The sequence below is a fragment of the Halyomorpha halys genome, unplaced genomic scaffold (genome assembly GCF_000696795.3).
Source record: "Halyomorpha halys isolate HHAL.00 unplaced genomic scaffold, Hhal_1.1 Scaffold252.1, whole genome shotgun sequence".
In the NCBI taxonomy this organism is placed as follows: Eukaryota; Metazoa; Arthropoda; class Insecta; order Hemiptera; family Pentatomidae; genus Halyomorpha; species Halyomorpha halys.
Window position 1 is genome coordinate 437372 of NW_027108761.1, and position 14592 is coordinate 451963.

The 14592-nt window shown below is 29.6% G+C and overlaps 1 protein-coding gene across 1 annotated transcript; it reads left to right on the plus strand.

The window, feature by feature from the left end:
• Positions 1-1479: 1479 nt before the first annotated feature.
• Positions 1480-13080, plus strand: LOC106680288 (beta-galactosidase). The gene is made up of 13 exons (XM_014419869.2): positions 1480-1597; positions 4884-5056; positions 6050-6200; positions 6286-6349; positions 6769-6863; positions 6957-7137; positions 7974-8195; positions 8980-9098; positions 9177-9282; positions 10109-10266; positions 11262-11399; positions 11487-11696; positions 12635-13080. Exons 1-13 carry the CDS (start codon positions 1529-1531, stop codon positions 12836-12838), a joined length of 1890 nt encoding a protein of 629 aa, XP_014275355.1. The 5' UTR covers positions 1480-1528; the 3' UTR covers positions 12839-13080.
• The last annotated feature ends 1512 nt before the right edge of the window (positions 13081-14592 follow it).

Here is a 14592-nt window from a genome sequence, read left to right on the forward strand (position 1 = left end):
TCTTATTCTTATTAAATTACAGCTCAAGATAAACTTATTGTTCTAGTCTGATTAACTATTAAACGATTTTCTTTTATTATTAAAAGTATACCATATAAAATAAATGCTTCCGATACATTTTCAGGTTACAGAGTCTAAGTATTATAATTTAGTTCTTCTAACGTACAATAAATATAAGATAGAAGAAGTAAGTAAACGTATATATTACAAAATATTTATAAGTCAGAACTGCCGCCGAAAATAGTGGTGTATTATAAGCTAACCTTTATCAAAGGGGAAAAGGAGTAAGTGTGTAGGAAAAGAAATTTTCCCTCTTGAAAAGTGGTTAATTTTGTAACCTACCCGAAGTCGTCTATAGACGACTTGGTTCGGAACAGACAGTACACTGTGGTCTCAAAAAAATAGATCCCCGCCATTTTGGGGGAGTTGAGGTAAACATTTACCATACTAAGTATATACCGTACTAATAATAAGTTTGAAATGAGTTGAACGCAGTTGGTATTGGTATTTGGTGTTGGTGACTGGTCCCCGGCAGTCAGGGGGAACTAGTCTGGCAAGTGGGCCTTGTGGTCCGCCAACTCCTGGCGGCTACTTTGAAATTGTCGTCGCGTTCTAACCAAGGTAGAAATGTCAAGATTCATTTTTCGGGATCGCTGAGGGATAAGTATTAACTGGACCAGGTAGAAAACGAACCCACAACATTCCGAACCGAGCCCCCTTGGACTCTCGCCTCAACGGCCGTTGTTTCCCTTGAATGCAGTCTTACCAACATGGATATTACATTTTTATATATCGCTAGAAAGAAGGAAAACAGAACAAGAATGATGTTTAAAAGAAAAATATAAAATACTATAATATAAAAATAATTATTACTATCAAACAAATTTGCCTTGACTTCCAATTAATCCTTGAAACCCAAGTCTTGAAAGGTGGGAGAATTCAAAGTACAGAGAGTGGAGGGACTTCAAATTAAGTGTTTACTTGTTGTATATAGCTATAAGCCAATGGAAATAGATTAATATAAATTTCAGGATATGGTTCACTTCACCTATTTAGGATCGGTAATAAGTTGTGGAAACAAAATATTCTTCCAGACTGGCGAGCGAATTCGGAAGACCAATAGATGTTCTTTTGATCTGAGGAAACACCTGAGAACTTCGGTAGTCTACCACCACACGAAATGTCTCCTCTACAAGACCCTCATCAGACCTGTTTTTACATATCGATCGGAGTCGTGGAACCTGGCAAGCACTGATGTGAAAAGGGTCCTTATCTTTGAGCGGAAGATCCTTCACCTTATATTCGGGTATTATTAAGGAGAATTGGAGGAGGAAGAACAGAGAGATCTAAGATCTATAAAGGGATATAGATGTGATGGTACATCAAGCTTAGAGGAACAATACCTACATACGTAGCAATTTTATGAAGTGAGATCGGGCCAGATCGAGCGCTGTCGTCAGTTTTCGATCTTCAAGTTTGTTCTCTTGATAAAGGCACCGGTTGTCTTTAGTCGCTGCTAGTTTGAGTGATGGCTTCATTCCACTTCCTTCCAGTTCTTCTGCTTCTTCAGCTTTGTCCGTTTATATTAGCACATACAGTGAGTATTTGTCCAAAATTTAATTATTTTTAGTCTTTTGGGAATTAGCTTAAATATTTTTTAATTAATTTTTTTTTAGATTTTTCGAATCTTTCTTTAAAGGGAACAATCCATTTCATTGTGTCCTTAATTAAAATATTAATTAATTTCATTCCAAAATAAAACTTCATTACAGTCTGTACACTCCTATCTGATTACTTTAATCAGAACTAGTGATAAAAACATTTACAGCTAAAAAAAATATATAAATTTTTAGTATTCTGCTTGTTTATAAGGGTTTAATTTTCTATATATCTTTTTCTTTTTCCAAGGAATATTCTTATTACCTTCTCTTTCTTTATATTATTTTGTTTTTTAGGAACACAATCATCTAGTCCATCCCATAATTATAATAGATCTTATCAACCTTCTACATATATTTCTTCATTTACATAATAATATATTACACTGTAGCATTTAAAAACGTAAAATACACTGTATTATCTTTCTTTCAATTTTCAAACGATTTTTAAATATCTTTATGAAGTAGACGTAATTTGTTTTCCACAATGCGATAGGTAGTATTGCCTAAAATTTCACTTTGAGTCTTTTCATACCAATCTAAGGCAACAAATTAAAGTTCCAATACAAATAGAAATAACAAAATCTAACAAATTTTATCAAACTATTTTATTTTATATAAACGTTTTTAAAAATCAAGTCAATAATTAGAAGTTATTTATTTTAAATATCGTTATGAAATATTTACATTAGCAGTAATACTTTACACAACAGAAAACTCAATATGAGATGAAGTGGTTGATAAATTGCTTTCTTTAATGTAAGATACACTTCAGTGAACTCTTTAAATCTTTGGTGAAAAACAACATAATTGCAATTTCGACATTATGTAAAATGGTAGATAAATTAGTGTCATTAATATGAGATACACTTCAGCCAACTCTTTTAATCTTTTGAGTTTAAATGTACTTTTCAAGTGCAAATGATTCTGCTAAAAGTAATTTAAAAACGAGAGCTAATAATATCAGAGCGTTGCAAAACTTTCAAAAGAGAGCCCTTGACTCCTGATAATTCGCGTTAGCAGGTATCAAAAGAGATAGGATCTAATCTGAAAGCTTCGACTTCACACGCTTCTTTCCTTTTTGCTAAGTTTGCACCAAGAAGTGAGTCCAATATTTTAAAAGTCAAATTATTTTTTCATCTAGCTCTCCTACAACCCCACATATTTCGCCAGAAAAAAATGTTCCCATTCTTACTGTGAAGTTGCGAGAAACATCGTTTTAAGAATAATTAATATTCAGGACGGATTGTTCATGGAAATTAAATTCATCCCTAATTCGCTTTGAGGAATCCTTCCAATGTTTTCAGTACTTTTATTCATCGAGATTAAGAAACTTTTAATCGTCTATTTTATCAAGTCGTAAGAGCATCTGTCTATTCCTTTTAAAGTGTTTTTCCATGTATATAAAAGGAAAATGATCTCAAAATTCCAGAAAAAAGTTTTGTTTCAAGCCCACCATCATCCTTAATCAGCCCAACTCGTTGAAGAGATTGGGATTACTCGAATTTTGATGACGGATTCATTAGTCACATTACTTTAGGGTTGTGAAAGAGATAATGTAGATTGTTTTGCCTTTCACAGGATTATTTCTTTGTAGGGTAAGGATCAAAAATGTTCGTTCTCACTTACCCGATGGGTCAAACATCCCCTGATTCACTATTGGTCGGGTATAAATAAAGAATAGGAACAAAAATATTTTCATTAAATTCTACATAAAAAAATTATTAATAATTTGGCTGGTACTTACAGGTTTCGAATAAAAAACAAACAAAGTTGAGATCTATAATATACAATATCTACATATATATGAAAAACATATTGGACTGCCTAGTATGAAGTGCATTATCTCCTCCTTGCCTTGAGGTACATTATCCTATGATGTAACACACGGTATCATCATTCTAATTTAGTCCATGTTTAAGTCTTAAAATGAAATTATTAGAACAAATTAATTCATAAACTATTTTTAAATTAGATGCTTGCTTAGTCCTGTTTCACGTCTTCCTGACTGGTTTAAAGGATGTTGTGTAAACTAACTTCAGAAGTTAAGGTACGAGAGAGACTTCATACTTTCCGGACAAAAGTCGTGGTCTGGATTAAGAGAAACATAACTGTGATGCTATTTTTTTATCATCCAGGATAAAAACGAGAAGGGGCAAGCAATATTCAATCAGGTTGTGACATTTCAGCACGGAAAAGACGAATGAAACCAAAATTTTATGGTTTACTGGCATGGGCGTAGGCAGGATTTAACCAAAGGGAGAACAGACCTCAGATAAAAAATATTAACCATCTCTTTGAGATGGTGACCTTTTTTAATGTTTTTAAAACAAACATTCTGAGGTAACTTAACTGACAAACTGTGAGCTATATTAGGAAGAATGGAATTTAAGAAAGGGTCTTTTATATTCGTTTTCCCCATTATTTTTAGAGATAAATATGTGACAAATAATTGTGCTCATTGAATCTTACCTTTTTTTTTATCTAAGAATGACATATATCCATCTTATCCCTCTGAAGTCATTGTGATCCTCAGAAATGTCAACTCAACAATGTTACCTCACTAATTATAGCATGTTTCCAGAAAGAAATTATCTATCAAATAAGTTCACTGTTTTCTTTATTTTTTTTTCTGAGTCCCAAAAATGTAGGGGGAGCTATGGCTGAAAAGCTTCCAAACTGTCAATACCTTATCATTTAATTTTTCTTGAAAATTAAACCTCCTTGAAGTCCTAGTATTATGACTATCACTTATAAGATCAAGTATCCCTCACCTATGATATAAAGGAGAAGTAAGATATTGAAAATGAGACATGATAGGCCATTTCTGTGAAAAGGTATAGTTTTGAAAAATTAGTCATCAACTACTTAATGATGGCTCATTATAGTTTGATTTTTAAAAATATACTTCCCTGTCTAACAATGCTTTCAAGTATTAAAAAAAGAGTTTGATTGACAACTCCCTACAGTATTTATTTAATCATTCCATCCAACAACCAACACTCTATTGACTTCAATATGTTTGCCAAAGTTAAATATCTTATTTAAAAAAAAATAATAAAGAAGTTTATAACTGTTTGTTTAATATTATAAAGAAAATATTTAAAGGAATGTGTATTTTTATTATATTATCAAAAACTTATCAATGTTTACTGACATTATATACATAGAGGGTATAATATTTTAAATAGGAATACTATATCTATTTTAATTTTCTTTTTTCAGGTAGTCCCTAAAAATCGATCATTTGAAGTTGACTATGACAATAACCGGTTTTTGAAAGATGGCTTACCATTTAGTTATGTTTCTGGAGAAATGCATTATTTCAGAATCCCCAAGGTTTATTGGAGAGATCGGTTAGAGAAATTGAAAGCAGTAGGATGCGACACAGTATGCACGTAAGGATATTTGAAGTTTTTCTTATAAAAATCATTAATAAATTTATATTTTAAAATCTGTTAACCATTAGTAATAAATAGTATATTTTTAAAGTAACCCTCTAATTCTGGTCCCCTATTTAAAAGTTGGGATAGAATGGATTTTAGTTCATATATTTTGATTGAAATTCATAACTTCTTAAGTTTCTAAAATTTATTAAAATGGGATAATTTTTTTAATGGGGTACATTATTATTATCAAATTATTTTCCCCCATCCCCCTTTATTTCTCAGAAGAATGGTCATCTCCAGAATAGTTATTCCCTCTGTTGACCTGACTTGGTTATATTGCTAAGTCAAGGCCTTCCTCTAGGTTTGCTATCCATTGGCCTAACATTGACCATAAATTTTTAAGGGTCTTGATCAGAGCTCATTTAGAAACATGATCAGCCTAACCATCTCAACTGCCTTTTCTTCGGGTATTTTTTAAGGGTGGGATATTTAGTTCTCTCTGATAGTTTTATTCCCAATCCAATCCGATACCTGTTTTTAAAGCCACTCTGTGCAAGTAGTTCATCTCTGCTGCAGTTATTCAGCTCCATTTGTTATTTAGAAGAAACCAAAAATGCATAAAATCAAAATATCTCATTTTTTTGTTTAGTGAAAAATACGTCAATAAGTTCTGTAACAAGACATATATTTTCTTCAGATGAGTTTAAAACTTTTTTTATTACAAAAACATTAATGAAACCAGAGGAGTTCTAAACATTTACAAGTAATTCAATTGTTGTTTTGGGTATTTCAAACATAACTTTGAAATTTAATATTTGGTATGATTAATAACAATATATCAAAATAAAATAGCAAATCAAAATAAAAAGTTTTAGATTATGCAAAATAAGCATGTACAATTATTTCACCATGCTATTATTGATTGTAGCGCAATAAATAAATAATATTGAGGCATTAAATTTTAAGTTTAAATATTCAAAATACTGATTTCTATAATTTTAGGTATATAGAATGGAGCCTCCATGAACCATCACCAGGAAACTATATTTTTACTGGGGAACAAGATATTTCTGAATATCTCAATATAGCTCAAGAACTTGGCTTAAATGTACTTTTGAGACCAGGTCCATATATCTGTGCAGAAAGAGAATTTGCAAGTTTAAATTTAAAATATTATAAATTCATGAAAACATATATTATTAGAATTCCTTAATTCATGAAGTATTTTGTCTTTTCAGGGTGGCTTTCCAGCTTGGCTCTTGACAAAGAATCCAACCATGAAACTAAGAACATCTGATCCAAGTAGCTATTTAAAATATTTTTTTTTTCTAGTTTAACTAATAAACAGTTATTTAAATACTATTGATAATCAAAATCAATTTTACTATCATAAATAAATACTGCTTAATATTTAAGACAATACCTATGCTGAAATAGAAACTAACAGCTATACTTACCATCTTTATTGGGCTTCATAGGCTGGGTTTTGATCTAGTGTTATTTCAATTAATAAATCAGTACTTTTGTCATATGTTACTCTTGGCATAAACACTATGCTGTAATATCAGTTCCAATAAAAAAATACATTTCTTTACTTAATTTCTTGATGAGGATAGGAATATAATAAATGAGATGCATTTAGGATTTTCTTGCATTAGTTGTTTGTGAGGCTTATCTGATTGCTATGAATATTAAATCTTACTAATATTTGTATTAAACAGCTTACACAGGTTATGTATCCAAGTGGTTGAAAGTATTAATGGAAAAAATTCAGCCGCATCTCTATGGCAATGGGGGAAACATTATAATGGTTCAGGTAAACTTTACGATGTGTTATGAATATAAAATTTAAAAACCCTTGTGATGTAGATATCCTTTCATGATTTTTCTTTTAATGAAATTTTTTTAGGTTGAAAATGAATATGGATTATATGATGTACACGATGCAGATTATTTAACATGGCTTAGAGACCAATTCAAAAGCTATATTGGTGATGCCGCAGTATTGTTTACAACTGATCCTGATTCATCAAGTGCTGTTTCCAGAGGAAGAATTCCTGGTGTTTTTTCAACCATAGACTCTAATCCAAGTAGGCATATCTCTAATTTTGTTTCTATTACATATAAATATGACAGGTTCTTTTATTATTATTATATCTTCAATAAAAAAGTAATTTATTTCAAAATTTAATTTGTTTCAACTATATTTATTCAGATAGACATTTTTTGATTAAGTGTAAAAATTTTAATAGGGAGACACATCCTGGGTCCACCATTGTATTTCTCACACCATTTCCTTAATTATTCCATTTCGGAAAAATTGTCAAGGGTTTCCTGTAGCCATACTAATAAACCTATAAAAAAGTGAATATTTACAGTATTTTAAACTCAATCTTACTAAGTATTCCTTTTTTATTTAACAAGAATAATATATATATTTTTTATATATATGACAATTTCTATTATATCTTGTTTTATATTATAAATACCTTTTCTTTTTGGTTCCCTAGTTAATTTGATGCATATAAATACATTTTGTCTTGGTTACAATATGCACTATTTTACTTGGAAAAATATTAATTATACTGTTTGCTCTATTATTCAACTTTGGACTGTTGTTACCTTTCTACATTGAATCTCTAAAATTTAATTTCTCTCTTCCATTATTCACATGAGAAGGGAATTCAATATTTCAATTTATTTTAAAAATGTAAAATAAGAATTAATGAAACAATCAAATCATTTCTTATCTGATTTCGCAATAAAGATGAGAAGGAAACATAACATCAGTGCTACAACTCTACTGCTCATGCTTTTTTGTTTTTATTCTCAAAAATCTCTTATCAAATACCTTACACACTATTTTAAGACAAATCTATAATGATATTAACATTATAAATGCTCTATGAATTATTTTTTGTTTCAGCAAATGATGCAATGGATATGTTTCGGGAATTAAGAAAAATCCAGCCAAATGGTCCCCTGGTCAACTCAGAATTTTATGTTGGATGGATCTCATATTGGGGAAAGCCATTATCTAAGAGAGATACAGCTCCAATTGTAAATTCAATCACATCCCTCATGCAAAATAATATTTCTTTCAGCATGTACATGCTTCACGGAGGAACAAACTTCGGTTTCACGGCAGGTAATTAAAGTTATAAATGTTTCAGTAAATGCTACAAGATCCTATTACTTTTTAAAAAACTTAATTTCATGTTATGTCTTCAAGCAAAATGTTATGAGCTACTTTTATAAGGATCAACTCTAATGAATCAGGAATCTGGTAGTAAAAATGTTCTGTACGCATAGTAATAATACAAAGTAAATATGTATTTGGCTCACGTACATTAATCAGTTAATTCACTTGGTCTGAAAGTTAGTACAAAACTTTTTAGTTTACCCACCCATATGATTCCAACAGAACCCCATCATAATTCTTTTTAGCTAACTTTATTTATATAATTCACAACTGTCAAGAAATTTTACAAACAGCCAACATGAGTAAGATCAAATTAATATCTTGAAGACATTAAAGTAAATGTCATCCAATGATATCTTTCAAAAAAATTGAAATTTGAAAATTAATTTCTATTTTAGCTCCTTCGTAAATGTTGTCTTGTGGAAGATAAATCTCGCATAGTTTGTCCATGAATTAGAGGGTTTGAGTGTATGTTAAGTTTGTTTATTGAATGCATGGAGTTAGTTAGCCTTTGTGTAAGTTCTTGTTACTAATTTAGGGGGAATGGTCTTAGTACTGTTGACTGAAAATGTTGAGGCTAAATATTTTTTTTATTATAAACTTTTATGTGTGCTTCAAATCAGAACAAGTAACAATGGATTCAATACTCTCATTTAACATATTCATTTAAACTTTAAACCAATTGCTGGATTTAAAAAATTAAATTTGTAAAATTCTGATTATTTTTTAGGATCTGGAACTGACTCTCATTACATTTCTGATCTCACATCATACGATTATGATGCACCCATTTCCGAAGCTGGTGATTTGACTTCTAAATATGAAGCTATCCGGGACACAATTTTAAAGGTTAGTTGGATTATGAAAATTTTAAAAATTATTATTTTATAGTTTATTGATCCTTCTTTAAATGATCAACATTTCTAGAACCGTAACCTTTCTTCTCCATTGACCATAGAAAAAGTGAAACAGAAGGGTAATTATGGAAAATTGGAACTTAAGCCCATTTGTACACTGTTCAGTTGTCCAATAGGTAAGTGGCAAATAACCAAGTTTTTTTTTGGAACAAGAATAGTAAAAAAATGAATGAAAATTTAGACATAGGAATGAAAACAATTTTAAATATCAAATTGTATACTAGCTTATGATTTTCAATAATTCAGATTTTGTCATTCAAATAAATTGATTCAACAAAAATTTAAGTACCTAGTTGTATTTTTTAAAAAATGTAAAACAAGCCTCATGTATATTATTTTTAAAATAAAGGATGACAAATAATGTTATTATTCAGGAATGACGTTTAAATGTAATTTATTTACAATTGGTACTTCACGTTATTTCTTATATAGCTTTTAAGGAAGGTTTTGTACTGTTTGAAATTTAAAATACATCTAATATTCCCAATATTTATTAAATGAAATCTATATTCATTACTAAAAAGATAGAAAAACTAAAAACATTAAAACAGAAGTAACAAGAATCAGTAAATACTATGTATTAACATATTGTACATACTAGGTCACTAACTCCCCCCCATTTCTCTCAACTGAGAAAATCAAAAATATTAGACCACTTGGTTTTTACCTCTCACCCAGATTTTGATTGTTAGGGCTGCAATGATGCTTATTCTTAATTTTTAACTTCTACCACAGAAAAAAAATTAATACATTTTAACATTAATTGTATATTTATTGCAACAAGAATAATAAAAAATAAATGAAAACATAGAAGAATAAAAATGAACTTTATAGTTACACATGAAATTTATAGTAGGAGTCTAATTTAACTAGGGTATATTTATAATTGTTTGTACTAACCACAGAATTATTTTACTGATTTTAAAGTTTATTTATGAACAGGGATTGATTATCCGAATTCTGAATATCCTGTGACTTTTGAGGCTCTTGGGCAATACAATGGATTTGTCTCATACTCAACACAGCTAGAAATACAACCACAAAATCGCTCATTACTCGTAGCTAATATCAGGGATAGGGCAATAGTTTATCTTGATGATGTGAGTATGACATTATAATTCTAACTAAATATCACATAATACTTTAGTGTTCTGGGGATTGTGAGAAAAATATTTATTTTATATTCTTTCATTATACTGTGGGTGCCTCTGCAAAACTTCTTAACTTAATTCAGTTCTACTTTTCAGTAGAGATGAAAAAACATCTTGTTTATTTCCTCTGCCATAATTCCAGCATTTTTTTTAAAGTGAAACTTCTTTACCGACGTTCTACAAATCAGAAAAATAATAAATTATATGGGAGTAAATTGATTTTGTGACATGAGAGAGATGAAACAGAAGTGGTTAATGGGGCCAATTATACCTGGAAAAGTTTTATATGGTAACAGGAGAGTAGGAGCTTACAGTAGATTAACTATCCCGGCAGAGCCATACGTAGTGAATGAGCTTCTGCAACTAATTCTCTCCTATTACAAGTTAGCATAAGAGGGAACACATGATCATTATTAGTAAAATTTTATTTCCAAAAGTTTCACTTCAGCCGGCCAGTCCCATGACTGCCACAATTTTTTGATAAACTTCTACAACTGGCTTATATTTATTGTTTATCAATTATTTTTAGCAAAAGATAATTTAACAGTTTTTCTACTTAAGATAGGAGAATTTACTGTGGAAATTCAGGTAGGAATTAGAGACAGGAGGTTTTGCCGTGGTGCCCATCACATCTCAAATTAAAGTTGTACCACTTTACAAAACAAGGTCTAGGGGTGAAAACTTAAAAAAATCCTGCTTATACTATTATTATTACTGCTTTGATTAAACCACAGCTGTCAACTTTTGTGGTATTGAAAGGGGATAAAAACAACACAAAGGACCCTTTTCAGTGGAGGTCAGGCCTATACTGTCTTATAACCTTCCATATATTGAGTATTTAAGTGTCTACCAGTTTTATACTGTAGTGGAAACTCCGTCCAAGGAATAATTCCATCTCATTTAGAATAATGGAAACTTTGTGATTAATATTTTTCTTTCTACAGATTGAAGCTGGAACATTACAATACACTTATACTAATGAGTTTCCTTTATCGCCAAGTTATCAAAAAGGACAGTATTTAAGACTTTTGATTGAAAATATGGGAAGGAGGAACTTTGGCTTACTTTCTGATTGTACAAAAGTGAGATAACTGATAGTTCAATAGATTTACAATAAATTTTTTCTTATTATTTGAAATGAAAATTTTGTTTTCCACATTTTCTTTTAGGGGCTTGTAGATAATGCAACTGTTGATGGCAACATCTTAAAAAATTGGGAGATAAAAGGTTATCCATTCAATCCAGAAGACATTGCCGCACTTGAAGGCTTAGAACCAACTGAAAATGTTTCTTTTCCTGCTATATTTAGAGGACAATTCACTTTACAAAAAGATGAAGAGCCTTTAGATACATTTGTTTCTATGGAAAACTGGGGGAAGGTAAATGTTAAAATTGATTGTATTAATACTCACTTATATATCGATAGTTATCAATTCTGTCAGAATTTGCTTGTTATGAAAGTAAATACAGCACAAACTTATCGAATTCCTCTTTTTTGTAATTTAAAAATCTATGAAGCCAAAGCTATTTGAGGATTGAAACTTAAGGGCTTCTGATCTATTACAGAACTGTCTCCTCTTTAAAGAACGGTTAACTAATGCTAACGATGAAAGATACTTTATAAAGTTTGTTTAATTTATTTTACATTTGCCAGAACCTGTTTCTTTTGCTGAATTCCATGGGCAGCTGCCATACGTAAGTTTTTTTCCCAAAGGGGGCACTGTACAAGAGGTCAAAGTATCTTGTAAATTTGTAGTTTTAGTCCAAGGTTTTGTTACTAAATCACCCGATTGTCTGTGAAAAGCATTTGATCTGGTTCATATTGGACACCCTATATATCTCGGATATGTATCTATGAATTGAGACACTATGATAAAAAATTAAATATAGCAAATCTAATTTTTCATATTTCAAAAGGATTATTTTGAAATGGTGAATGATGGTTGACTGTGTATGTAAAATCATTTCTTTTTAGTTGAATTAGTGAGGATATCTATTACAAATAACAGCCAATTGGAGGGTTATATATTTTTCGTAGATACATTTAATCACATCTTATATATTAACTATACTTAATTTTACCATAATCATTCTCATTTTACTTCTTGATTTATTTTATTTTTATGCCATTTTATTTATCAAATATGTTGATATCATTTTTTTATTAATGTTAGTAATTTATTATTATTTTAATGTTCCTCAAGATCTCGATAACAATATTGATTTAATTATTTCAAGATTCTATTTTATGGTTATAATAAATATTTGTACTTTGTTTAATTTTATGTAATTAAAAATATATTAATTTAACTTTCAGGGTATTGTATTTATAAATGAATACAATCTTGGACGGTACTGGCAGATTGGGCCACAAGTGACACTCTATGTTCCAGCCTGCTACCTACAAAAATATCCTGCAAAAAATACTGTGACTGTGTTAGAACTTCACAATTCTAATCCTGGTGTGTCAGTTACTTTCTTGGACACACCTATATTTGTAGATCCAAAAAAAATGTTATGACCAACATTCTGAAATATAATCAACAATTTCTCAAACATGATTCTTCGGTTGTGGTGTACTGACGTGAAGAAATGATTAGATTTAAGAACAAAGATAAATAAATATATAAGTATGTTTTAAAAAACACATTGTTAAAAATAAATGTACCATTTTAACAAACATTAATGAAGTGCTTGTTAAAGACAAAACAAATTAGTTATCCAATTCTAAAATTATAGTAAATAAAATATAAAAAAGATCTACCCATTGCAGAATATTTTTAACCATCATGAACAAAATTTTATCAAAGCTTAAATTTATAGTGATAAGTCTGCCGTTTGGATCAAAATTGAGGAATGACTTAAAATTTTGATCTTCAAAATAATTATCTGGTGCATTGCAGTGCGTACATCATACAACTTTACTTTGGTTGAAATTTATCCTCACTCCTTTCAGAATAGATATTTCTATATTATTCACTATGACAATACTTTTGTGTAATAAGTTTCCAAATTAGTCTTTTTTGATGACTAATCCAAATTTCAACAGTTTTCAGAAAAGCACTTTTAATAATATTTCTCATTGCTTAGTATCTCCTATAGTTAATATAAATTAACTAATAAAAGTAATTATTTCAAATAAACAAAATTAAAGGTACTTTAGAGGAAGATTTTTCAAAAACTCTTCGTTCAAGTCATTCATACTTCGTACTATATCAATGAGAATAAAACATAACTCATATTAAAGACCATTAATTAAATTGTACATTGATATACCGATTTTAATCATAAATGTCGGAGCCCTTTTTGAAAATTGAAAAAAGTGTAAAATTTATAATATAAAGTGGCACTTACGGTTAAGTTGATTTTAGCAAAAAATTTGCTTGTTCCAAGCAAGGCTGTTCATATATATATATATACACTCAAAGACCACTTTGTGATACTTGGTCATTTGGACTCAGAAGAACTTTATAGTTCACTTCTTTCTATAAGAAATGTATTTCTATTGAAAACTGGAGTTCCAAATTTTCACTATAGCCATCCTTACCTTTAATATATATTTCATATGTAGGTAGGTGAAAGTAAAAAGTATTTGAGAGATATTTGGATGATAACTTAAAATTAGGTTTATTAAACTTAATAGGTTTATAGGCTTAAGGCTTATACAATAAAGTGGACAAATACATCTCAAATATAAAAAATAAAATAGATAAAAACCAGAATGTGTTATATAAAATAAAATGTAAACAGTATAAAATCAAAATTGCATTAGAGAAACATTAAAAAACTTAGATAATACAATTAACAACATGAAATAAATGCTGGAAACCTCAAAAATAGAAACAGATTAGCACTAGCCAAACTCACAATCCTAAGATACCAGGACATTAAATTATAAAAAATAAACCAAACAATAAATAAATATGACAACAGTAGAATAAGGAGAATGTTAAAACCATTACATATCACAAAAACTATATAACAAAGGAGGTGAATTAATGTTCAAGAGGACAGTCAAGTGCCTAGATTTGGCCAGTCCTTCCCCCTTTAGGATGATACCTATCTACATTTTAAAACAAGATTTAATTTTATTTAAGAATAAATAAAAGTTAATATCTAGTCAGTTGGTTGGAAGCGTAGGTTGATAAAAATTTAATAAGGCATCAAATAAAAGGTAATTAATGAGGAAATACTTGAATGTATTTGGCAATAAGTAAGATTTAATTGTAGAATAAAATGACAAACTTTTCAATAGGAATTATAATGAAAAAATTT

Bases quoted from the DNA above. Each gene is read 5' to 3' on its own strand.
- LOC106680288 (XM_014419869.2), top strand. From the start codon at position 1,529: ATGGCTTCATTCCACTTCCTTCCAGTTCTTCTGCTTCTTCAGCTTTGT. The intron at 1,598-4,883 runs GTGAGTATTTGT...TTCTTTTTTCAG, and splicing joins CGTTTATATTAGCACATACA to GTAGTCCCTAAAAATCGATC. The intron at 6,201-6,285 runs GCAAGTTTAAAT...TTGTCTTTTCAG, and splicing joins TCTGTGCAGAAAGAGAATTT to GGTGGCTTTCCAGCTTGGCT.